The following is a 27,821-nucleotide window of genomic DNA, read 5'->3' as shown; positions in this document are numbered from 1 at the left end:
TGTGTGTGGATGAGAGAGGGGGAAATAGGCGAGTGTTGTGTGTGTGTGTGTGTGTGTCGCATGATTTTCACACAGACATGCATCGCTGTCAGTGACTGCTGCAGGCACATGCATGTGCTTGGATTTCCATACTTTGCTATTGGGCACTTTCTGATGTGATGTAATCACTTTATCATGGTAATGGAAATTGGATTTAATTTTCCCTTTTCAGCGGCTGCACGTTGATTCCCGCTCTCTGGAGCTTGGAGGGGAAAATTGATGGTAAATGGTTCCTTGCTGGCTGCCCCTCATCCAGCCCATAAACACCGATCTTATTTGTAGAAGTGGTAAAATTGTATAATTAAAAACAATAATTCACTACAGGTCGTTATCATTGCTGCTAATTAAGCTGAGTTGACATAGCAACGTGTGTGTTGTGGGGTGGTAGTTACGGATGATATATTGCCTTGTAGCCATTACACTGACAATGTGGAGGGCACACAGGAGTCACTTATCCTATTTGTGTCTCACAGAGGAAGCTTAAAAATTCATGACAAGATGAAGAACAGCTGTGGATTAATGTTGAAATATACAGGAAAACAGAGACGATGCCTGGACTTCTACCAGCCTCCAAATTATGTGGTTCCACCAAACAATTCTTCAACAAAAACAAAAGGAGCTGCAGGGCCTTGTTTTACATTGAAAGTGGATGTAAAAACCAACCTAACAGCTCTCTCTTTCACATTTTCACTCCTTCACCCTTTGACAACCAGCTAGAAGTGCAATTTTGTAAATCCGCCCAGCAGATCAAAGTGCTACCATGTTCTAATGGCTGCCACCCACCCACCCAGCAGCCTCTCCTGTAGAAGAGCCCCATCAGCAGTGTGCGTCTAAGAAGAGCCAAGACAGCCTGATTAATCTTCTAATAGTTCCAGAGAGAGATAAAGACAGATACTGTGGAAGCGGAGATGGAAAATGGAAAAGAGAAACAAAGTTTGAACTCAGTTGTCGCATTAAACTGTATGTTCCAGAGGAGAAAGTGAAAAGAAGACAAAGGGAAACAGGGAAAGCTGATGAAAATGGTTACGTTGTGTCTTTGTTGTGACTCTTACACATTTAGCCTTTGAAAGTATAAGGCTCCTCTGTATGATTGCTGCCTCACTGCAGCATCATCTCCTGCTCTCCTGTCTCATTCGTCTCTCTCTGACAAACTCAGACTGCTTGACAGAACGATAATAGCTATCAAAAGGATTCCATAAATATGGGAAATAAAGATCGGAATACAAGATAAAAGGGACGTTACTGCCAATTCCTGTTTGAAAAGGGGACGTGTCATGTCATGCTTGAGACGTAGGGGGAATTCAGAAGGCAGACAAACTGAAAGAATAAGAGAGCATGCTAAGAAAGACAATTTCACAATTTGCTGGAAGATTGAGCCACTACCTCAACGTAGTTTGTTCTAACACAGTGGCCATGATGCTTTGCATTTACCCGACTGAAATCAAATTTACCTTTAACTTTTTCACAACAAGGACAGCAACATGCCAACATGTCACAAAGTAAGCACACTTTAATCCCTTTTAGATAAAAATGGCTGATCTGACAATGCAATGAAACTTCCAAACCCATTTCATAACCATTAAAGAAGGCATATTTCACCAGCGCTTCCTGTTCATCTCGCACTTGAGGGAATATCGCATATGCAACGGCTTCAAGCAATAAATATGCAAATGTATACATAATAAAAGCACCTTCACAGCATCATAGAGTGAACGTGGGCAAAGACAAGGTATATGAACGACAGGATATGGAAAATAAATGCTTCGTAAACATACTTGCATATTACACAGATCATGGGAGCACTTATATTAATAAATATGATTATATTGGCCACAGCGAAAATAAGCATTATGCTTGTTTATACAGCGTGCATCATCATAATCACTTCAGCAGCTTGTGTTGGATGTCACCCATTATTATACTCTGGAGATGTGACAGAGAATACTTTGATTCGATACCACACTCATCCGCTGGCTCCCTGTGAAGTGAGGTCTTCAAAAGTGAGGAACAGCATAGGTTCAGATTAAAGTCTAGAGCAGCCAAGGGGTAGCTATTTTCTGAATGGTGCCGGTTTTAGTGCGTGGCCTGGTGTCAGGCGGAATTTTTATACAAACCGCCCCCACTTTTCTAGCCAAAGCTTGAGAGTCAAGCAATTACATAACCAGATGTAGGAGTTTCTGAGCAATAAACACACAGCATAACAACAGCCATGACAGGCTACAGATTTTGGAAGCGTGTTTGCTGTTTGCAAGTGTCACGCATGTTGCCTTAAACATGGCAGTTTGTGCTTCCTGCCCCAACACTGTATTCAGTAGATCAAGCTGTGTAAGAAGTAAGTCTGCTGATTTGTCATACAGCACAACTCTACTAGTTGTCATATAATAGTTTCCTTGCTTTTCTCATCTCTTTTCACTGTCAGCCACTGTTTTTAGGGTAGCAGAGCAGACATGGTTTTCGCCTTTGACGAAACAATTATTCAGGATCTGGCGAATGCATCCACTGTCAGCAGGACCCTTTTGGCCATTACAGCCACACAATTTACACACACTGTTTGGAATACAGTGACAGGCCCCGGTACAGCTCATGCAGTAGAATCCTTCTTCTATTTACGGCTTTTTTTGTAATTCTGAGCACTGCTCGCTCTCCCAACCAATTATCACTAACTCTCGCAGTAAGTGGTACCACCTGGCTTAGAAAAACATTACAAACGGAGTGCATTATTTTCTATAAGCACGACATCAGACGCAAAACATTCACAGCATGACAGCAGAATCACAGCTGAGTTGGAGTGAAAACTTGGGAGGAAAAAGGATGAAAGTGCACACCCGACTTTTAATTCCCAAAATCAAGCTTTGTGTGTGAGTTATTGCTTGCCTGTATTGAAAGGTCCCTCTGCCTGACAAACAGCAGAGCGGCTTTGAGTGACTGTAGGCTTTTCAGTTTGTCTATGACAGCGTCTGTCTTCATTCAGTACTCTTAAATTGGCTTCGGAACCAATTGGAAATGGTTCTTTTATTATACACCTCCCATAACTCCCCCTCTCATCAAAGTCGGACCATCTTTTATCTTGAAGATGACGTTTCCATTAGGGTCTGCCAACCTCTTACTGCTGCTCTGTGAGTTGTGGTGCTTGGGGAGAGCATTGTTAACCAACACAACAACAACAGCAGCATCTCACTGGCTGAGGCGAGCACAGGCCTCGGTCGCAGCAAGGCAGTTCATCAGATGACTGCTCACCCAGAACACACACAGGAGCAGCCACATAGACACACATGGTCCCTCACAATTTCCTCCACCATCTTTTACTCCCTTTCTCTCTCATTCTTATACAGACAAACACAAAAATTCACAGATCTGACAAAGTCAGACAACAGAGACGCAGAAAAAAGACAGAACTTGGCCAAAGGGAGTGTGTCTGTCAGCTCTTCCTCACCAGCTCCAGTGTTTCATCAAAGGTATGAGAGGCTCATAAGGTTCAGCTGCCAATCTGGCAACTCTGTCAGTCCCCGAACACAGAAGTGGGGTTCTTTCAAAGACTGAGGCGCGACGGCTCCCTCCTCTCTCTGTGTGTTACTGTCTTCATTAACTTCATTTCTAGACACAGCTCATGTTAAAAGTCAGGCCTGGGTTTTAGAAATCGTGGTGGTTTTAGAACACCAGGATACACAGAGAGCAGTGGCACTTTTTGCTCTCTACCACATTTTAAGGCTGCGTGTTGACCAGGCCCAGTGACATTGTTGGTGCTAATGAGGACATGGCTGTGCCCGGTGTGTGTGGGTCGGCAGAGACATACGCTTCGGTCCCACTCTGGGAGTTTTAATTAGATCCACATTATCAGACTGCCTGACCACATTGGCCCTATCAGCTACTGTTTGGATGCATTATAAATCATCAGTCTAAGTGGTCACTAAAGATCTGAATTCTATTCGTTCTGCATGAAAAGCATTTCATTTACCAAAGTCTAATATTTACCCCGTACGTTTGAAAAAACTGAAATGTCACTTTTTCCTCCAGCTAATCTTCTTGCACTGCTTCTTATTTTCTCTTGTTTTCATTTCCCCACTTCCCATTTTTTCCTCCTCAGCCTTTCCCTTCATTTCTTGAGGTGGCAGCAGGAAAACAGCTTTCCTTCCATCATGATCTCATCAGGCCCAACTCCTTGACCTTTGCGCTGTGCTGTAAATGTCAGCTTTCTTTATGAGGCCTGTGATGACTTTATTGAACAATTCACACTCACTGGCACACACAAGGACATACAACACACGCACACACACATGCTAAGGCTACACATGCTTGCCACACACTGCCATGGGATCTGTCCTTCACACTCAACTATAACTCTGATTTCTAGCCGTGTACTGAAAATTCATGGTGTTCAGAGCTGCCGGGAATCACGAAAGAAGCTGACCACAATTCTTAACGTAGCACCACAAATAAATCCAAATTTCATGGGGACTGAATTGCAGCCCACCCAGACGGTGATCATTTTGGTTTGCACAAACTTTTTTTCCCTTCAAGACTGAAACCAGACTGCGTGACTGTGAAGTTATTGCTGTGTGCTACTAAACAACTGATTGCAAAGTTGAGGTGAAATTTCTAGTGTGTGTGAATGTGGGAAAATATTTGATGGCACCAAGATTATTATAGTTAACTAAAAGTAAACTAAGAACTAGAATTAAGTGTGAAAGAACATTTTAGTTCACTGAAATAAAAATGAAAACTACATTTATACACAAATGAAATGAAACTATAGAAAACACTACCTATAAAGAAAACAAAGTACGCAGAAAATGGCTTTAGCTTGTCTGTTTTGTTACATTTGTCAACACAACAAACATGAGATTTTTTGAAACCTTTATCTATTGTTTATTGAGATTTGTACATGACGATGTGAGACAGATGGCCTCACCAACTGTTGTTTTTGTATTATAATACCTATTATGAACTTATGAACTCTAGACTCTGTGAAATTCCCCCCCCCCATATAATGATGAAAGTAATAATAATAAACACAAAATAAAAAAACATAATAAATAAATAAACTACTGAAATACAAAACATAAAACTATAGTAACTCCAGAGCTCATCTGTATGATTGACCGAGTTCTGACACTCTTCCTAGAGAAAGTGCCCCAGACATTCAGCTTTCTGCTTTTGGCTGGCGCAGTCTGTCACTGTTGCAGGTTAAATGACAAACAGCAAGTCATATCATCTGTCACAAGCTAACATTTACACCATGACTTAACTTGATGACATACCAAAATGAAATATTGCTTTGGTCGGGTTTCTTTTGTCTCTTAACATGCTGGCAGATAAAAAGGCTTCACCCAGCATCAGTGTCTGGATGACGGCAGTTGTTTATGACATGAAATAAGTACAATTGTAACACCATGTAACAGTCATATTGGATAGATGTCTCTGCACAGCCACAGTGTCCAATCAATTTCCCGGATCTGGATGTCCCAAGTAAAATTTTATTCCTATCACATCACTAAATCAAGCTGATTTAATTTAAATTTAAAATTAAGACCTGCAGTGCAAATAGCTATTGGAAAATATAGCATGTTAAAGTCAGTGGGCTACTATTATTTCACTGTGTAAACACAAATTCAATAGTTTTAGAAACAAGCTGTGAGAAGCCCTGAACCAAATGAATCACAGCAGCAGGTACAAATATAAACATCTTTTCGATTTCTAGCAAACAGGAAGAATGACTAGTAGATTTTCATTTCAACTCTAGCTTAGGGAGAGCTGAGAAAATAATTACTTTGAACGTTGGGTTCCTTATTTTTGTCTTTTAAACACATGAAAATACAGACATTCATGCTGCATGCTATTTTTGTTCATTGACTTTCTTTGTGAAATGACCTCAAAGCACTTTGTCAGTTCAAATATCATGCTTGGTCTGATTTTTCACCCAAAAATGTTGTTGCGCTAGCTTCAAAATTTTTGCTGGAGTAACTAAAATTCTGAGTTTCGAAGCAGAAGTTTTCCATGGTCCAGAAGTTACTCTGGCATAAAAAAAAGGACAATGGGCCCTAAAATGTAGTCCTACCATATTGTTTGTGTCTGCAATACTACAGTGTGAATCAAAATGGACCAACAATGTGTCATAACAATTGGGCCAACATAGCTCTTGCCATATGCTAGATTACTGATCTGATCTCAGGCCATTCCTGACTCAGCATTCTTCCGGAGCGGTGCTTTATAACAGGGGGAGGGATCGGGCCAGGGTGGCAAGTACTACTGCCATGATGATAAATGTTGTGCATTAGAACTGTCTGGATCTCTGTGTCCAAGCTGGCCTGCTACTCCGCCTAGTGGAGCCCAGAGCTGGTGGAGGGAAGCAGGAAGCAGGAAGCAGGTATAACGTTCCGTTCCCGAACACTTCTTTTTAAATGCTCTTATCACTCACGCTGCTGACTGTAACATAATGGAGTTTAATAACGAGCTATGAAAAAGTCATGTCTGTGGACCAGCAACACGCCTCATCTCCCTCCCACTGCGGTTGTCTGCACAGACGCAGCTCTTGCATGCATGCCTGCTTGTCCCATAAAAAAAGCGATGATCCAGTTACACATCTTAAATAACTTCCAACAGGGAGGAGAACATGTTCACTCTTACGTGCATGATGGTGCATATCTGAGCATCAGAGGCAGCATTAAATGGTTACATAGGTTCTGACCGGCTGCTATCTGACAAACTGCCAGTAGTTTTTCTTAAAAACACAGAAAGAGTAGAGTAGGATGGATAAGAACTTGTGTCTTGCGTATGTGAGCTCGGGTTCTTTTTCAGACTTAATCCTACCGCCTCCCTCATTTCATCTTATCCTCTGGACCAACCTTTCCTTTAATGGGATGTTTGGATCCTTACACAGTCCTTATTCTTTATCTTTCCAGTTGTATCCTTTCTCTTTCCTCCAACTTATCTTCTGTCTTTCCCTCCTTCATTGTCTTTGGCTTTTTATCAGTCATCTTGCAGGGAAAGGTAATAAAAGGCCAACACATTGAAGTAGCGTTGCTCTGCGTTGTTATTTTGCTCTCGCACACCCTCCTTTTTTGTCTTTTATTTTTGTTTGTGGCAGCAGACCTTATCAGGGAGATGGGTGTGTGATAAGGCCTCTGTGGTTCTTTGTGGTGAAATAATATGACAGGCTGATAAGGCCTTGTGGGTGACTACTTCACTGCTGCTTCTCTCCTCTTGCCGCTGCCTTGTCTTCCCAGAGTGTGTGAGGAAGTCCCTAGTGGGGCCGAGAGATATCAAACCTTTCTGTCAGGTACCTCCTTTGATAAAACTTCAACCCCCTACCACTGAAACATGCAATTTACATGTTCACGTGTCCATTTCTGCAACCTAAATTTTTTATAATTACTCGACTTTGAGCAGTAGTGTGACCACATTTGTTGAAATTGCACTGTTGTGTACCCTCTCATCAAATAAACTGTAAGCTGTGGTAATTACTGCCATGTGAAATGTTATGTCTGCAGCTGATGTCACACTTAAAATAAAACCAAACATCGTGGATATAATGGAGAACTGCAAACAATATAAAAGGGTTACAAGTGAGCTCCGGATGGACACGAAAACTTTTCACCACCATCTGTTTAATACTGATGGAGTCACAAGTTCCTGGCTCATGCCATTACTTTGTCTCTAATCTACAGCACCTATTAAGATTTCATGAAGTGGTAATGATTATATAATTACTTCCAGCTTGGAAATACCATAATAATGGCTGCGACAACCAAGGTTTGTGAGTTTATTGAGTGGATGTTTATGGATTAAAAAACAAACACACACAGACTGGATGACTGGCTAGCCATTGATTTGTCCAGCTATTGACTAAAGAAGGGTGGTGGGCGACACTGGCACTCGATAGCAGTTACATTTTCATATAAATAACAATACCATTCTGGCCTGTAGTTGCCTCAGAAATGAGTACATGGATGAAGTAGTGGGTGCGGTTCAGTATGGGTTACAAAGGTTTCTCTTTTGGAAGATTTGCACAGTACACCTGGATGACATGTTCAGCCAATTTGATTTCAACTCATCAGAAAACGTCCATTTCATCAGAATTTAAGCCATTACAATAGAGCTGCAATGTGCGACACCTGCATAACCCACAGTAATGCTCAACTTTAAAATGAACAGTACACTGTGGATGTTTTGGCTTTGTACCTGATCAGACATTATAATGCTTCAGTGCTAAAGGCAGATTAAAACTCTGGCTCCAAGTGTTAAGCTCAGTCTGGATCCAGCGGAGACACTGAATTCCCACAACAATTTTCTACATCTTTTATAGCGGCTCCTTGTCAGACACAAGGCTATTTCGCAAATGCACTGGTGAATCAAAGAGTTAAGAAGAAGATACTTCAAGCATATCTGATTTATTAGGCCAAGTGAAGGGAGGAGACGAAGAGAAGAAAATGAATTCGGCCTCACATGCACTTTTAATTACTGTTGTCAAGGTGTTTGCTTCGCCCTTCTGGGAAAAGCAAACCCAATCATCACTCATACCAACTACTTAGAAGACCCGCAGAATGAGCCATAAAGTTTTACGCCTCTTCTATGGTGCTACATTTACTGCAACATAAACAAAACTCCACCTTCTCCCTGCAACATCTCTCTTCTCTCCTGAGATAAGGCGTGCTGCATGGTTGATAAACTGAGCAGAATGAGGCCGCAGATCCAGGGGTGCCCTTCTCACCTCATATGCTTACCTGAGGGATGGAAGAGGACAAAGGAACAACATGTGCCTGTCTGTTTGATCTCCCCGTATGAAGCGCGCCGCACCATGTAGGCTGCTGACACGTCATGGATTGTTTGCTCTTGCACAGGCAGCACTGCTGGCCTTCACTGCACAGCTCTTATTATAGCAGGGAGGCAGAAGAACATTTTCATGCACACGTGCTTTTTTCGCACATACACAAAGTCTTTTCTTTTGATGAGGCCGTGGAAGGAACTATCTATGACCAGAGGCTCGGCTAGAGTGCTTGGCTGCAGCGCAACTCGCTTATAGCTGAAAGACAAGACACTGGCCAGACAGTCTGCCCCAAGAGCAATAACAATGAAGAAAATACATATCAGTCTTGCAATATTTAACTTGAATGTCAAGCGATGTTCAGCATATAATTGGAGTTAAAGTCTCGGTGTTTCTCATTCTGTCCTTAGTAATATTGACCGGTAGCTATGGAGGATATAAGAAGGGTCACTAAATCCATTATTCATAAATGAAAACGGGGGACAAGAGGAGGATGAGTGTTTCTGCTGACAATGTGGTTGCTCTCTCAGAAGCCCGAGACATTTTAAAGGCGGATACAGTTCCCCACCTCACCAACCCCAGTCAAGATTGGTTTCAGTTGAGCTGATTTCCATATGTCCATATGATATGTCTTGCCTCTCAATCTCCAGCTTCCTGCTGCTCATTTACTCTTAATGTTTTATGAGTCTGTGTGGTTATTGATGAAAGCAAACTGTAACAAAGGAGCATCAGTCTCTTTTTTTCTGGAGGACATGACAATATACTATCTATTCAGTATAATACAACTAAATAAAACAAATAAAACTGAAAAGGGATGACTTATTTGAATTCAGCCCACAACAGTATACATCAAAAAATGCAAAAAACAAAGTTCTTCAGCAGCACATATCTAAAAACAGCATGCTTATATGTGCATTACATTTGTGTGTGGGTATCTGGAAAGCACAAGGGGTATGGAGATGAGAAGAGTGCAGCAGTGAAAAAGGTAATTAAGTTGACCAAAACAAGAGGAGTCGCCTGTTAAATATTTCATGCATCCCCACACAAAGCACTGTAGAAACCATTAGCAACAGGGCACCACGCTTTATGCAAAACTTAGCTGAGAGGCAACATGGAAGCTATGTGTAGGTAAATGTGTCAGTAATTTGAGACATGGCCCAGTTCAACCTGGCTTTAGTCTTTGTTCCACCCTGGTAAACACAAACAAGCAAACCTACAGTGACATAGTGCAAGCATTGGTGTGTAAAAGTGCAAACATCTGGGTGCATGTTCAGAATCTTTGTTGTTTTTTCAGGAAATATAGGAAACATCGCTTTTCTTGAAATGTACTGAGGTTTAGTGTTTGTGTAGGGGAATGTGAATCATGAAAACTTACAGCAATGGCTGCTACCACTGATGTAGCACAATCACTGTCACAAGTCAAAACTATCAATCACAATTAATTTAAGTACACCGAATTTTTACTTCTGCTTGGAATATTATCTGTCGTGTTGAAATGAGGCAAAATTTTACAGAGTAATAATCCGCTGATTCTAGTGAAAGAAAAAAATATTGCTCCATATGTGATAGTTGGGGGATGTTGCACTTCGGCTCACTGTACTGGAGCGAGAAAGAGTGAGACTATTTTTATCCCACCCTGAGGCCAGGGGCAGCTGTGTCAAAAGTCAACAACTATGGTGACTCCATGCTGCGGCACTCCAGTCCCAAATGCACACAGTCTTTCTGCCGCATACATAACCAGAGATGCTGAGATTTGACTAAAATCTGCAAATAATTTTAGATGACGTAGGATTGAAGAAAGCTTAAAATGGGGAATGAAGTAAACCAGGCTGAATAACTGACAGCAACGCGTCCAATTTGCATGTTGGGGGGATGGCAGAGAGAACAGAAAAAATTTACATTTATTGAATTGTGATAACAACAAATAGAATGTCAATGCTTCTCATAACCTTATAACCCACACAAAAGCCAACATGTCTGACAGTGTAACATTGCCGATGAAATCAAATTTACCCCGTGTTAGCCATGGCAATATTGCTCTGTATGAGGCAAGCCCATAACGTATTGATGTACAGCTTTGAGAATGACAAGCTGTACTCACTGTGATTTGTTACACTAATAAAAGTGAAGACACATTATTGTCCTGCCCTCTCAAATACACACACACACACACACACACATCTTCCTCTCTCTCGTTCTCGCTCTCTCTCACACACACACACACACACACACACACACACACACACACACACACACACACACACACTCATCCCTCTTCATGGACCACTTGGCTTTGTAGTGGCAAAGAGCTTGAACAAATTGAGAAATGATTGGAATTGAAAGATGAGTAATGGTGATTCTAGCGCTGTCCCTTCTCAATATGGAGATGATGAGATTTGATTCTTTGAGGTCAGGTACATCATCCGAGCCGAGTGGCTGCCCCGTCTATGACTAAAAGAGATAGGAGGCCATTCACTCTCACATACGGGCTATCGCCACAATAACTCACAGCCGACATGAAATCAATGCTATATTTACCTGCAACATTACCATACTATCACCACTATTCATCACCACTTAAACAATTACAGCTCAGATTCTGTAAGTTTCCCATAAGAGGAGCATGTGGATATAAGTGTTTTGCTGTCTGGTTGCTGTTTCCATGTTTGTGAGACTGAATCCACACTGAGGGACTAAATGAGGTCAGCGAAGCTCCATCCATTCCTTTCAGTGCCGTCTCCTCATCATGGTCAGCAATTAACTCACCATTACGGTGCCATTAGCTTAGCTTTGCCACAAACGGTACTGCAAACTGCCAAACATACTGACTAGCAAATGGCAGTTCTGGATTCACTGACGCTCACTCACACAAGGGGGAAAGCAGAGAAGAAGGGAAAGGCATCTGGTTGTGAATTTAAATGTAGCCGAGCTGGCTACAACAGTGGGAGGTTGTTAATATGCATCTATCTTTGACACAAACGTTTCTGTGGCGAGACTAGCACTCCGTCTTTGATTAACTGATCCCGCGAAAGGAGTCCAGGGAAAAGAGGCCACTACAATTCTTTAAAAAGACTGAACTAGAAAAACAAAGTGGCCAAAAACAGAAGAAAAATACAATTTTAGCCCCTCCATGGTATTTTACTGATGATCCTCAAATTACATGCACTGTTGCTTTCAGACCTTTTTTGATGAAAGGGGAGACAGTTGGCAGCTCTGGCTGTCTTAAGAAATTGTCCCAGTGAGGCAAGGAAACTGCAATAGCAAGAGTGACTTGTGTCAGCACAAACCATGGAAAGTCAAATCACTTGTGAGATGGATGTGTTTACTCTTACCCTTTGTTCATTAGAGTGTGACAGTCCAATGGATGAATAATGTCATGGGGAACAAATCCATGTTTGGACACTAGTTCTATACCAGTATACTTACTTAAAGCTTTATTTGTTCATATTCTATATATATTTGCAAAGTAGCAGTATGTGAGTGGTCTAAGGCACATTTTTAATTTTCAAAAAACTGTCACCTTTGTTTAGTTTTAATTCTTAATTTTCAATCTTTCCAGCATAGTGATGGAGGTATGAATCCTGCTTGATTTATCTCCTATTTTCTGCAACTGGTCTGTTTTACATGTACAGTTGAGTTTTGAGCAAATTAGATAGTGAGGTGACACTACAATTTTAAACTGGAAATAATGTGCTCTCTTTAATTTTGAATCTGTTCAAGTTGCATATCATTGCCATGACACAAAGTCCAGTCATATATGGGGATTGTTACCATGGGAACAGTGGTTAAAGTAATGCGGAGGAAAAAAGTGGGTTTCCAAACTGTGAGATGACAACTGTTCAAACACAGAAAAACTTAACACACAAATTTTAAAATAAATGTTGCTGGAGATGGAATCAAACACATATTCTGCGCCCACACACGATTTAACATCAGTATGTTTTTAGCTGCATTTCTCTTCCATTCCTAGTTGATGAGCATACCTTGCTGCATTAATATTGTGGTCTATGTGTCAGCTGCTGAAGAGGTGCGCTAAACACTGACTGATGTGCCTGGACTGAACGAGCAACACAGGAAAGCTGTATACCAGCAAATCCTGGGGGTATTGCATGCAGATCTGTTCAGTGTCTTTGTGCAGAGCGAGCATGAGTGGTAATTACTGGGTCTAAGGCCTTAACAGGAGCAGTGGATGAGAATAAGATCCCTTCCCTGGGCAGGTGTTTTAATAGGAGTATGGGGGATAGCGTGATACTGGTTCTCTCCTGAGAACTGCAGCACCTCTCCCAGGTAACAATCTCGCCTGCACCATCAAATCACACTGTTCAGTATTCACTTAATGAAGCATGCAATTGTGAATAATCAGAACTCTATACCTAAGGTGAACTGCAAAAACATAAAAGGTGACATTTTCTCACATGAAAATGGAGATACTCAGACAGTGGGCCGGTAGTCTGTTTTCTCAAGCCATTTTACATGATTAATAGGGTAGAGAGCAGGAGTTGAAACTGCAATTAAAGGTGTCTTCCATCAGAAGGAGAACCCACTTTCTGGTAGTCAGCTAAAGGAGGACCGAGGGGAGCAAAGCTCCACCAGAGAAGTCATTATTTCTCCACCATCGTCTCTGCTCTATGGAATACATTAACTTCACAGTGTTGCTGTCTTAGCCAGAATGCCTTCATTGCTTGTTTTTTTTTTTAAAGGGATGCATGCAATTAGAAGAGGGGAAAGAAGAAAGTGCTTGGAATAGTACCCAGCCCCCACACAGAGATCGAGTGCCAGCACAAAACAAGCTCAGTGGGCCCCTGGGGGCCCTGCCTGAGACTTAGGAGAGCCTCTGATAGTCAGTGTCACCGCTACTCATTGACAACAAAAAGAAAGAAAACAACTGCAAAGCTTCCATTTCACCAAGTAAATGGCTTCCTAAAAATGTACAGATGGATTTCCAATAACAGACATCCTCCCTTGTTTGTGCGGAAAAATAAATGATACTTCCTTTGTGGGGGCTAAAACGCCTTAATAGCATAAAAGTAAAATCGTCCTCTAATATTCCTTGCTGAAATTTGACAGACATTACACAGTACGCTGTATTAGCATGTTTAACAGAGAAGGTACTGCACACCCACCTCTTCTAAACTTTGTTCCAATTCTTCTTTTGTACAGATTACCCTGCTGCATAGACCCACCAAGGATCATTACATCCATAATTCCCTGTTTTGCATAATGTCATTGTGAATATTTCCCCGGATTTGACTTTCAGCTACAGTGCAATTAATTATATATGTACATTGTTTGCCAGGGCACACTATCATGTACAGACAAGTCTTATAAACACACGGGATACATGTTCTAGCAGCTTCATGAATGTGTCACCTTAGAAAATGTAAAAGGGTTTGTGGAGAATCATCATAATTGGGGAAATGGCAGGAACATTATTATGAGTCTAGTCCTTCTTCCATGTGCACTACAGTAATGAGCCTGAGGAAAGTGATTGTCGTACATTTGATGGTTCGCTGACTTCACAGTCATTGTCTTTATCTGCAATGGAAAGGGGAGGCGGGGGAAGGATCACAACTCCTTTGAGGTGCATTTAAATCATAGTCTCCACATATTACTAAGAAAATTCCCTCTTGAGAATGTGAGCTGAGATGGCGTCCTTCAAGCCCCGCTGGGTTTCCTGTCATCATGAAATGGGAGCAGGAGATTAGGGGGGAGAGGGATGTAGAGGATGGAGCAGGAGGGGGGTAAATACTGAAATCTGGTCTAATCCCATCTCATACAGCTGAAGATACACTCCTCCTAAGACATTTCTGCTCAGAGCTGAGGTAACTGAAAGGAATGAGGGGAATACCATCAGGAATCAGCCCAGTGCGCATCTCTGAATGAACTACTAACTCCAGAAATTGTTTGTTTTTTGCATATTCTATAATGAAAATCAAGCACGTCGGATTATTTCAGTGCACATATGAAAAAACCCCACACAATTTAGTGAAGCTGAGTGGTATAAACTAGCTACCAGTGCAGTGCCACAAATATTGAGGCTACAGAGTCAGTACATTGTAATACTATTCCACACCACAGCCTCTTCCACTAAGGCTACAGTTCAACTAGATATGGTTTTTTTCAGGTGACTTGCTCAGTGCAGCTATTCTTGCAGAAAAAACGCATCAAAGCAGCAATTTTGCATAGCTCATTGTGTTTAATGGAGGGCTGTAAAACACATCCTTTCCAGTGTAATTAATGAGGAGATGACAGAAGCGTGGAACACATATCTAGAGGGTTTGTATCATAAGTATTCCATTTTCAGAATATATTGTGATTTATTTTAAGCTATTCTTCCATTTGGCAGCAGCACAATACCCCAATTAACAATTCCACTTTAACAAATCTTTTAAAACCCATTTTATGTCCAATTTGTAGGTTAAACTAACATTTTAAAAGACAATTTTAACTGTTCTCCATTTATAACCAACTTTTGTTGCAACTTTATAATGCACAATATCAAAACCTGTGTTATGCTAACACAGTGGGTTATTTATGTACATATTTAACAGCCTTGCTGCTCATCTTAAATAACTCGATGAACAAAAATCAAGAGCATGACTTTCATGGCCCCGTTCATGCCTCCCTCCTCGCTTTAAAACGCTTTCTCCCGCTTTCTCCCGCTTGCGTCTCTCATTTTCTAATGAAATGCAACATTTCACAAAGCCTCCAGATTAATGTGCAGAAATAAATAAATAAGAGGGAGCATTCAGAGTGACTGCTGATGCGAGAGGAGAGGGGATTCTCACAACCCACTGCCCCTGCTGTAAGAACATGCCTTATCAACATTTTCTCCCTGTAAAATGTCAATGGAATGCTACACGTTTCATCAACCAGGCGGCGCATATATCTGCTGTAAGCTGCATGATCTCTCTGTCTTGTTACACCAAGCGAGACTCCCCTCTCTCACCTCTCCTGTCTGTAAGGCTCAGGTCTCTAACCTCTAGCATTCATCACTAGAACACGGCGAATCCAAAACCTGGCACACAGTCTGAGACTGTCTTCTTGTGTTTCCACTAAGATATGACCTTTGTCCTTCCCTAGAAAATGCCTCTTTGTTTTTTGTCTCTAGTACAAGGAGGAGAAATGTTGTACGGTACAGCGTAACACACAAATGTCACACGGTGTTCACATGCAACAGGCTTCTAGTGAGTGTGCAGTACACCAGCTGCACTATCTCAAAGAATTCACATTCACCTGTACTCACAAGGGCCTGAATGGTAATTAACTGCATGATATTTAAATTAGTTGCAAAACTGTGTGAGCTGTTAAGAAATAAGTTAGCTTGAGGGAGAGTGCATGTTGTACGAAGAAGTGAAAACATGTCCATGTATATTAATTTAGTCCTGCAATGTGATCAAACACCGAGCAAAGCCTTGTTGTGCCGTTTAATTTAAAAAAGGACCCTGTCTATGCAAATCATTGGAAAAGACACATTTCGTTCACATAGTGAAAAAAATCTCTCGTGTTTTATCCCTGTTCAGGTGCTTTTCGTACAGGTGGAAAGGAGCCCAGAAAGCTGCAGAACGCAGGAGGATCGTAGTGGAGAATTTGCACATCTGAGTGAGCACATCTGCGCTTTCAGAACATATTCCAATTTATGTTCTTTTGAACATCTTGTTTGTGTCCCTCTGTGGTATTTAGTGATGAATGGCCTGCATGAAATAGACTGTATCCTTTTAGATTAGCCAGCTACTCGTGGATTAAAACTAGGGGCTAAAAAATCACTTGGCCTTCAGGCACGGGGAAAAAAATGTGGCAAAAAGGGAAAAAAAAAAAGCTCTTCCACGCAGAGCAAGTATGGAGGTGTCTCATAAGAACAACATCACAGCTGCTCTGTGTCCTGAGGACAGGCCTGCTTATGTCACTATGTGCTTACTGTATGTGTAAATCTTGGTGTGTGGGCAGCTGGGGCTGAGGCAAACTTCAAGACCAATTTCATGTTTGTGCGTGTTCTAGTCTGTAGCTTTCCCATGTGTGTAAATTTGTGCAAAGCTCCTGTATGCTCCTGGCCAGCATCAGTGTTGCTGTCAGTAAGTGGGTGCTTGTGAGAGGAAGGTCATGTGGCAGCCAGTAGAATTATGTCCAGGTCAGAGATGCACTGTATGGAACCAACCCTTATTACCGGAGCATTTCCCTCTGTCCCTGTTGCACACACATAAAACGCAGGCAAGAGGAGGTGGACAGGCATGGACTCCCTCTTACCATATTCATTAAAGTGCTGTTAGTCGTACATGCTGCATTTGTAATTCAATCAAAACTTGTAGTTCTCTATAATATGAAATATTCATGAATAAATGAGCAACAACTAAAGTTATAAAATGCAGCATTTAACACACTCAACAGCTCCTTCATCAGAGCTGTGTTGGTGTGGTTTGATCAAATTTGATTGACAGCAACCAAACAACACAGAAACTGTCATCACATTGTGATTCAAATGCTGATTATGACTGGTGTATGGAAATATGTGATATCATCTTTTATCAAAGGAGCCCCACCCACTTGTGCAGAGAGAAAACAAAAAACATAAACATCTTTTTTTAATTTTGGTGAATTGTAGTGTGTTCATGCAGTATCCCATCATGCTAAAAAGATGATCAAAAAATATGTGCCTGCATGTATACTATATAATTTGTTCTGCTGTGTTTGAAAGGGAGTACATTTATTTGACTTACAATGTGGAGCTTCAAGAAGTCTCCAAGACCAGAGGAGCTATCCACCCTGACCAGGACAGCATCCTTCAGATGTGTGCTGAAGCCGATGGCTAGCCGGTCTGCCCTTGTGCTGGGACGGTCATTTGGTGGCCATGTGTATGTGATCAGTCCACCATCTCGCCCAAATATGTACGTTGTTCCAGCTAGAGAGGGGAAAAAAGAAAAGGGAAGAGAGAAGCACAAACAGAAGACGTTAATAGTGTATTCCCCCTTGCAACTGTGTACCAGGCGTGAATCACTGACTGTCAACACAAAAACATTATTAACGCAGCAAAGCTGGCATCAATGCTGCGTGTACGGAGCACCGTCAGTCTGGAGTGTTTTATTGTGCTGAGTAATGACTTTGCAAAGCAGTGAGCAACATATCACTCTTGAACAGCTCTCAGCCCCGTCTGAGAGTTTAAGCGCACTCGTGTCAATTCATGAGTAGGAGAAAATTCAGCGAAAATGAGTGAGGCAGGTACTGGCGCCGCTTCGCTCATAATAGTGCACAATTACTCAGTTTTACTGCCGCGGCCTGTTTCACCTCTAGAAGGAAGAGGTACAAATGAATTTGCAGTCATGTCCCCAGCGCCCAGGTAACCAGCATGCCAATCGGGCACCTCCTCGTCTCTCATGCTTCATTAGCAGCCCCGAAGGCAGACGCAGCCGGCAGCATTATTGACTGACTGCTCCAATTATGCCCTTCTTGTGACCTCCAAACCAGCTATTTCCTGTCTCGCTGCGCTACCTCGTTGTCTTTAGCAGCTATATGAAAGGCTTGAACACGGCCTGCTGGGTGGAAGAGTGGTTCTAATTACCTAGCTATTCAGTGAGAAAGAGCCTTGCAGCATTATGCCAGTGGCCTAGTCAAACTGATGTCTGGAAATAAGTCCTTCTGGACTAATGATGGAAGCGCTCTATTAGAAGTGGGAGTCTGCTCATGTTAAAAGTCGGTCTCATGTCTCATGTTTTGAGATTAGGATAGTGTTTTAATCCATTCTTGAACGAAAACAGGAACAAGTATTACTGTGAAAAGGAAGTGTGTACATCTGAGCTCAATTATGAATGAATGAGCATGTGATTGGGAAATAACCGCCAGTGAGAAAGCCCTGAAAATGAATGCAGCTGTCAGATTAGCATAAAAACAGCTTCATGAAAAATTAGACAAGGAGCTCGACTAGTATGTTATGCATTTACATGTGCGAGTGTGAGCGAGAAGGAGAAACAGCGAGAGGGTGTGAGGGAGACAGAGTGTGTTAATATTCATAGGGGCAGGGAGTTAAACAGCCTTAGCTTGAACAATAGATTATAAATCATTCTGACTGTAATTCCAATATTTTCTTGTAAACCAGTTCATGAGGATATAAAACTATCGATAAATTTTGCATTTATTTATACAATTCCGTTGTTTTCTTCCCTCTGGCTTCCTCTTTCATAGCACGGTGATTAAAGTGTGTCCCTCTGCTCTCAAGTTCCTTTTCCAATTTCGTTCCCTCATTTGAGTCAATACACGCTGTCAACCATTAGCTAAAAAGAATTGCATCATTAATTAACAATAATGTGATTAACAAATGAGGTCGCGACATCCCGATCTATGGCGGGATTTATTGTTTTCATAAACCATAACTCGCATTTGTAATACGTAATGATAGAACACTGTAAGCATTTTTGTCCTCCTAATGGATAAAGCGTTATGAAGCCTGATGACTTCTACAAAGGAAAAGACATTATGTGTAATATATTTGCGAGGCAGGCGTCATTTCTTTTTCATGAAGTCTGGCGGCTACTGAAAACTCTTCTTATTTCACTAATGCATATCTGATGCCTGCCCTGACACAGATCAATCTCCAATTCATGTAGCTCGCGCCGGACTGTTGTCACTGTCTCTAAGTTTCCCCCAAGCCACCTAACACTTGCTCCATGCTCCAGCTTATTATAATTAAGTGCTTCTAACTCAGTGGGCCCTTAAGCATCTACCCCCCCCCCCCCTCGGTCTATTCATATGATTTGACACCCACGTTATCCCACTGACAGCTTATTTACTTTTGGTGACCTCTGAAAAATAAAAAAATAAATAAAAAATGAAAAAGGAATGAAAAAAAACACTTTAATAAAAAGATTCTCAGCCAAATGGATGCACAGCGAGACACTCATGTCAAGGCACCAACGGTCGGTCAACAAAAAACGACTGCTAAATGGTTCCAAAACAGATTCAGCAAGTGTAGATAATAGGGATGCCAATATGTGGTAAAGCAGCCTGAAATCCATACAAGCATGTAAGACTAGTGGGGAAAAAAAAAACTCCTTGAGGGACTGTTGAGGATTAAGATACATGGAGAAACATGCCTAATGCACACCTACACAGTGGTGCAGTGGCATGAAATCAGCAGACACGTGTCTGTGTAACTCCAGTGCCGGAGAGTAATTATGCACTGGCTCCATATTTGTTATTTATGTTCCCTCCTGGGACACAGTGTCTGATATGGATCTGTTGTAGTCATTAGATACAGTAGTGTCCCGGAAATTCTTGCCTGTTTGTTGTCTCTTTAATTTGACAAGAGTTTCAGTTTATTCCCTATTCACCCATTATCTCATAAAAAAAAAAAAAATTAAAAAAAAAAACTTTAAAAATAGGGGCAGTTTTAGGTTCCAAAATGCCAGGAAGTGAACCTCTGCACAATACAAGACCTGTGACACAGAATGTAATTAAGGTTCTTCATGTATTCCCACTTGGATTTTTTTGTGCATGCATCTCAGTACATTCATATGTGCTTCCCCCAGAGAGGTCACAGTGTGGAAAATCAAGAGGCGGAGTGTCAGAAGGGCTTTTCATTCAAGGCTACTGCAGATCCTGGATCAGACCTCCAGGATGAACTCCTCAACCACAAGCCTCCCCTGTTAAAGGATAATGAATTAATCTGTCCTCATGTTGGACTACATTGAGAGCTGGCTGCTCTCTGCTGTGTCAGTTAACATCAAAGAAGATAAACATTGGCAGATCAAACACTCTGCTTTCATTAAAAATGTAGCACCATCCCAGGAGTTCTCCTGCATTTGGCCAAAGAGGTGTGTGGGATAGTAGACGGCAGAATAGCAAACATGGCCTGTGTGTTATGGAACCCTCTTGGCATTGTCTTCTCAATATGTCTGTCTGTTCCTGCTGTAATGAAGCAGCGGCATATAGCAAACTGACCTACAAGCACTTTGCCTGCGCTTACAAGCTTATGTTTAGTAAATGATGCAGTGTCATATAAAGAGACAGACAGGTGTGAGCGAAGGGAAGCGTACTGGCTCTGTGCCTCCGTGTAGCAGCTGTAGGAGGAGAAGGATACACAAACCAGGCAGCGTGTTCGACAATACTCCTCAGCTAAGGTCAGCCCTGAAGACCGTCTTTCCTCTAACCTCCAACGCCGCCATCATATCGCGCCTCATATTACCACCTCTGCCGAGAAACTGGGGAGGAATCCAATCATAATTACATAGTTGTGATGGAAATATGAAAAGGAGAGATGACATTATAGATCTGCTTTCTGTCAGCACCTAGCACTTGCGTTTCTCTCTATTTGCTGCCATGGATTCCCGTAATGACTGGTGTGCAAAAATAGATTACCCAAGATGTGGCGTATAGTATAGCTTGTTAAAATTCGTATTTGATCATTTCCATGGATCTCTTCAATGGAATTTCAAAATAAGATCCTCGCTTCCCCCCCAAAATTCCTTTATATTAAAAGCAAATATTTTTTCAGGTTTACATGTAACCTATATTGTATACCTTTACAATGTAAATTAGCTGAAACTCTCTCATTTGTTTTTGCTTGTTACAAGAATAAGTCTGTAACAGTTATAAATAAACTGCTACATGCTGTACATCTCCAAAACCATGTAAAAGGGAAAAACTACATTAAGGATAAAGTCATTTGTGTTTATCTTGGTTCTGCGCACCCCCCTGGGAGGAGTACAATTAAAAGAAGCTTAATGACGTCTATTGGATTACCATTTCAGTTTTCAGAGAAATCATTACCACGATTTATGAGGACACTATTGTCCAATCCAACACTATCGGTATGTGGTAAAGGAGCTATCTCCGATCAATGCTTCTCAAGATTTAGTGCCATGAGGGAAAATTGTGAGTCAACTTCATCAATTTTTTTCTTCCCCCCGAACCACCTTTCTCTCACTGTATTTTACCTTTTGGGACAATTAAATGGTCTAGCAGTTGGGGAGATGAAGTGGTAAATAGAATGTGGGGTTATGAGCTAAACCGTTCAAACACATAGCTAATTAAATGTCTTTTGAGCTGCATGTTCTAACTTGGCAGCGACTGCGAGGCTGTGAATTACAGACAGTCGAGTAGGGGGACCATTCGTACGCCATCAGTGCATAATTAAATGGTACATCACACCCTGTGATCCAAAATAATGGCGCCAATAACCTGATATCTATCAATCTATTATATAAGGAACAGGAGCTCTTATTTGGTCAACAGTGTCATTTTTCTCCTGGCAGACAAAATGCATCAAATATTATTCAGACCTTATGTGACATGAACCAGCAATAACAGACGAAGGCAGAAAAACAAGGCATGATTTGATTATTTAAATGTCAATGGATGATGTGTCTGAGCTACAATGATATTTTTCCTGTTAGCCAGTCTTGTAGCTATTTCAGCAGCACACGACACAGCAACCCTGAGCACTGATGTCAAAGACCTTTTGCATTTGTATTTTACCTGCATGTGGGTGTTTGTGACTGACTCTGGAGGTTACAAAAGGAAATGTTTACATAGTAACGTCCTGCTGCTTTAAATAAAGGTGAATCAATGAAACACACAGTTCAGATGGAAGAGCAAAGTGAGTTGTTCATTTTGGAAGTTGTTCAAAGAATATCACGGTAAATTCAGTGTCAAAATTGTCATTCACTTTACACAGTATCATCAGTACAGTTATTTAATTGAAAAACATGTTTCCCTTACCCATTCACTTTTTTTTTTTTTAAAACAAATCTTCAAAAATAAACTGTGGCTGAATTGCAGGCTGTGTTTAGGCAAAGCTGAGAGTAAACTAATTAAAAATATATATAGAATTTATAAAAATCCAGGTTCCAGAAAACCAAAAAACATTTTCCAGACAACTGTGGGTACCTGGAAAAATGTTGTGCATATTGATTTACTTATTCTATTTATTTATTTTTACATATTTATTTTATTTTTGCTTACATTTCACTTTGTTATACTCCACAAAAGACACATTCCCTCTGCTTCAAGTCATGGGTTGCTGTTTTAATAAAGGTGCAGGACTTTATATTGTAGTGAGAAATGAACCCAAGGTAACTACAAATCTTGCAGAAAAAAACAAACAAACAAAAAAACACCCAGCTTGGATTTCAGAGAAGTAAATACATAACAACATTTTGTTTTAATTATTTAAAGAAAATATATTTGGACCTTTCTAAAACCTTTAACAACAAACCGGACCTGTGGAGTAAATGTTAGTAAGTTCTATTCTGTGTGATATGTTGTTTCTGTCATTTTTGGGAAAGCAAAGGTATTGTCTTACAAATTACATCATGATGAAGACTACTATGTGTAATTTCCAGTTCAATTTAACTGTCTGTATTGATATTTTCTTGTCTGTTCAGCTACATTCGTGACTTTCCTATCAGTTTTATTTATTTTATTTTCTGCTATTTTTTTTTGTTCACTCTTGCTGCTATTGTAAATGTAAAACATCTGTTCTGGACATATTCCTGGATAGTCCTAGATTGTAGGCGCTGTACTTTCCTGTCGGTGCATAGTGAGGCTTTGTGTTGGTGAGGCGACATTTCTGTCAACGTTTTTCTTGCTTGGTGTTCTGGCAACATGCTGTGAACTTTACCGCTCTAAAGTCGGAGGAGAGGAGCCATTGTATTAACGGTTCTGGCTCGTCTCGCTCACCAGCTGAATCCACGTTGAATGCTGGTGTGTGATGCACTGCAGCCACATTTCTGTGCTACTTTATCAAATCATGTGTGTATGTACGAATACTACGCATAGACTCACCAAGTCCTTTTGTGGATATGTAGGCCAATTTGACTTTGATGTAATTCCCTCAAGCGGTAAAAAATAGCTTAATTTTTTTTTCTCTCAAAGCAAATCCACATGTGGCTGTACTCTGAATAAGGAACAGGCTGGTGGATGCACCTTTCCCAAAGCCACACTGTCCCTGGAGCTGGCTGCTGGTTCCATTTGGCTCTCCACCTAATGTCAATGAACCATTTCTTTCATTTCACAATGAAGCTCTTAGCAGCAGAGCAGCTCAGTGCCCTAATATGTTATCTCCTCCCAAGCTAATTAAATTTAGTGCCATAAGTTTGCTAGTGGCAATTTTGCACCTTTTGCACAAGGACACGGGTTTCCTCTTGAGAGAGCTTTTTTTTTTTTCGTGCAGTAGATCCCTTTTGTACTGTGCATCAGATTTGCCAGAGCTTTGTAGCTCAGAGCACACTGCTTTGACCAGTGCTGAAAAACACATCTATGGAAAATTCAGTCTGACCTGTTGCCAAGAGTGCCACATGTGCACTGTGAATGTCTGGTCATGACAAAAGTCAGTTTCTACACCCTCTGCCATTGCCTTTGTTTGTCCACTGATGTTCAAAAATAGAGCCCTGGGTATTTGGGACAGGAATAGTGGGTTAAAGAGGTCAACTCAGGATGGAAAATATTCAAATGATCTCAATGAAAATGTCAAAAAATATTACTTTTAAGGCAAGGAGGCACACTGGTGTTGCTCGAAAATGTTAAATGCGGTCTCGTCTCAAGCTCGTATCTTATGCCGGTTTGTTACAGCTCTTGTTTAACCTTTATCTGGAAGAGTAAAATACTCTTTTTAGTCTAGTTTTTGTCCTTAGTTGACTGCTGCCTTTATCTGAATGTTGAATTTTCATGGTGGGTTTGTGCTACTCTTAGAAAATGGGTTTCACAGTGTGAAGGTGACTGTTGAGGAATGTTATATTAAGAATAATTTAAATGGTGAATGGAGTTAGAGTAATTCATTAAAAAAAATAGTTTACTCTTTTTATTGTTGTCTTGTTTTGACTAAAGGATTAAAAATGAGCAATAATAATTATCTGAAAACAATTTATTTCAATCATTTAAGTAATTATAGCATTGCATTAAAAAAACCAATGCCTGCAGAGTCAAACAGATCTTCCTGTCAGGTGTCACGTTTGTGTTTGACACAACCAATTGCTTTGACATGTTTGGTGATTAATTGCCTGTCACCTTTGACTGGCAGCCTCTGTGTGCTGGAATAATTAAGCACAGAGAACAACAGCAGCTCGGAAAATATGAAAGCAATTGTGCTTGCTAGTTGCTAGGAGTCGCCTTTTACAGCACAGCCTCTGGTTGTCCGTCTTGTGGGTGCACATTAAAGAATTTCTGCTGGACAATGAGAGCAGGAACACAAGGTACAGTGGATGCAGCTAGATCCCTGTGGCCAGCCCCCCGACCCAATCTCTGTTTCTATATCTGTCCATTGTTCCATCGCAGTATAGCGAGGCCCTTTCAACAATTTAAACCTCACTCTCAAGCGTTGATCCTGGGAAAAAAAAAGCCATTCTCCATCTTCACTGGTGTGTGAGCAGCCCTTTGGGAGACTAAAAAGACTATGGATTGTTGACTTGTCTTAATCCTCTCACAGCACAAACAACTGCCTCCCTTATAATAGGATAGACAGAACAGAACCAGCAGGCATTGGAAAAGGTTTCATCACAGGTTGAAGCTGGAACAATCCTGTGCAACTAAAATGACAGGAGAACTAACTTTTGATGTGATCATTTAAATTAAACATGAGGGGCCAGGATTCCCTCACTGAGATGAAAATACAGGATTGTGTGAGAATCCCATCCGTTTTATACATTATTTCAGTTCTGCTACAGTGCAGAGCCAAAACATTTATTGTGTGAGTGCGGGGTAGGAATTCGAAGCAATTTTGCCAGCCGGTCTATAACTGCTGCAGTTCTGTCGTGAAACTAACTCATAACATAAAATACTGCATACTGCATACTCTGCCACATTCTGCTTCGCTTCTTGCCACGTTTCTCTCTCGTTCCCCCCCTTTTTTAAATGATAAATCCTCCCTTCAGTCTTTATCAGAAGGCTCGAGCTAAGCTATTCTCTTTGCAGTCAGCAGAAAGCAGAGTGGACAGAGGTGCTAAATCAACCCAGAGTGCAGACTGCCTGCTTATTTTGTGTTGGCTTAATAAGTCTGGGCATATTGGCATATATACAGCACAGTCGATACAAACTTTTACAGTTCATTGCCCGGAGACTAATCTTCACCACTGGCCAATACTGCATCGTTTATATCTACAGTTAGGAATAGAGATATAATATACACCTTTACTTTAATGCACTAAAGTACATCAATAACAACAACAACAAAAAATATGTTTTAATGTTTCATTGACAATTAGAACTGCAATTAAATAAAACTGACTCACAAAATAATGAATAACCCAAAGGAAAACCCAGATAATAAACAGTTGCATATGAAAAAAAAGAAGAATTTAAAGTCCTTATGCAGTCACCCTTACTCTTTAGGCTGGACTAGGCAAATATTCTAATTAGCCTCTTTCCACAGTATTGTTTTAACAATATCCAGTGACCTATAAGCCTTAAGCTCCTTCTAATGAAGACAATCCCAAAGCAGCAATTCCACACAGGACAGCTGACAGTGTCCAACCTGCCTTCATAAGCTGCAAAGGATTAATCCTCTCCCTCTTACCCCGCCTTTCTCTCCCTGCTTTGCTAATTTGATGTAATTAAATTAAGTGGAGACTAAAAGTGGGGCATTGCTGCTTGCCCCCATGATTGGTCATCCTTATTAGAGGGTATAAGATACAGGCTCCAAAATTATAGGAGCAACGAAACCTAATAAACACAGGGAGAGAGAGGAAAACATGGTAGCACTTAAGTCAGACCTCAAGGCAAGTACAGTACAAAATGACCACACCAAAGAGGAAGGAGGGAGAGGGAGGGAAACAGAAGTATATACATTAAAAAAATAATTTAAAAAAAGCACTGATTGGAGCAGTTTTATTTATTTACATTATTTTCTGCAAGGTGAAACTGAGGAAACCAATTGACTGCTCTCCAGTGGATGTAAAGGCTGTTCAAATTATTTCCAATACAATACTAAAATGCCATATGTGATAAGCTAATAGTCAGCAATCTAAATTAGCAAATGTTACAGCAAATTCTGTGACTTGATTAGAAAATTCCAGCTACATGTGACTGCAAATGTTTTCATCCTACACTGTGTGTTATAGGCTTTTAATATGCTCTGTGTGCGTAATAATTTCAATTTCAATTTTCATGCTGTTAATCAAAATTGAAACCCAATAAAAGCTGTAGGGTAACCGGGTCTATCTGCAGAGCACTAACATCTCATCTGGCAATACTTGGATCACAATTTGGTATAGTGTAGTCTAGTATGTGACAAGGTTTGATTTAAAAAAAAAAAAAAAAGTCTGCTTTGATATTGTAGCTTACATATATTATAGATTCCAGGATCTGAAATGAGAATTGATTCTAATTAAGTAAGAAAATAAGAAAAATCTATACAAAATGACTATGATTTCTTCACTCCTTAAAGTCTTCTATTAGCTTTAAGTCAACTCATGAATGTTGTTTACAGATTTCAATAACTCTTTTGACATATGATGTATATGATATGTAAAGTCAGAGTCTGGACCCATCCTTTAAGTAGCCCTCAAGTATCTATAGTCTGATAAAAATTGCGAATCAAGAAATCTAGCCCTGTAACGTACTGTTGCAGCACTCCACCATATTTTATCCTCACACTGCTCTGAAGAGATAAGCCTTCACCTCATCATGACGGGGCCCCGGGGTAGCCATACCAACCACCCTCGCTCTTCATGGCAGGGGACCATCAATTCATGGTTGAGGTAAAGTTCTACCCCCTGGGCTGGTAACATTATGCCATGAATGCTCAGTCGACCAGTGTCACTCACACCCTTCTGCCCCCTCCTCGGCCCTGCTCACTTCCCCTAAGTCCTAAGTGATACATGAGCCCCTGCCTTGTGGAGCAGAATGGCCCATCCAGGCAGAGCTGACAAGACCCAGTGTCTTAATGGGGCAATACACCAAACGGGCCCTTTGATACCCTGACCAGCTGCATATCTGCCTCCCCCGCCAACAGCCTTGGCTCTCATAGAAGTGTCTCACAGTATCGACAGCTTCTAATTTACTCTCTCATCATCACTTGCCTCATTTGCTCCTCAGACAC

General features: G+C 41.0%; 1 protein-coding gene across 27 annotated transcripts in view; it reads right to left on the bottom strand.

Moving 5' to 3' along the window:
* Window positions 1–27,821, bottom strand: part of LOC111562983 (neurexin-1a) — a 249,785-nt gene that overhangs the window by 64,348 nt on the left and 157,616 nt on the right. For all 27 annotated transcript variants that reach the window (XM_055018390.1, XM_055018392.1, XM_055018396.1 and 24 more), the window contains one exon: window positions 17,515–17,696. In XM_055018390.1, the coding sequence (XP_054874365.1) occupies window positions 17,515–17,696 (182 nt within the window). The remainder of the gene's footprint in view (window positions 1–17,514; window positions 17,697–27,821) is intronic.

Source organism: Amphiprion ocellaris, chromosome 16 (assembly GCF_022539595.1).
Source record: "Amphiprion ocellaris isolate individual 3 ecotype Okinawa chromosome 16, ASM2253959v1, whole genome shotgun sequence".
NCBI classification, from domain to species: domain Eukaryota; kingdom Metazoa; phylum Chordata; class Actinopteri; family Pomacentridae; genus Amphiprion; species Amphiprion ocellaris.
The sequence above is the reverse complement of the archived record's forward strand: the minus strand, read 5'-3'. Positions and strand labels throughout refer to the sequence as shown.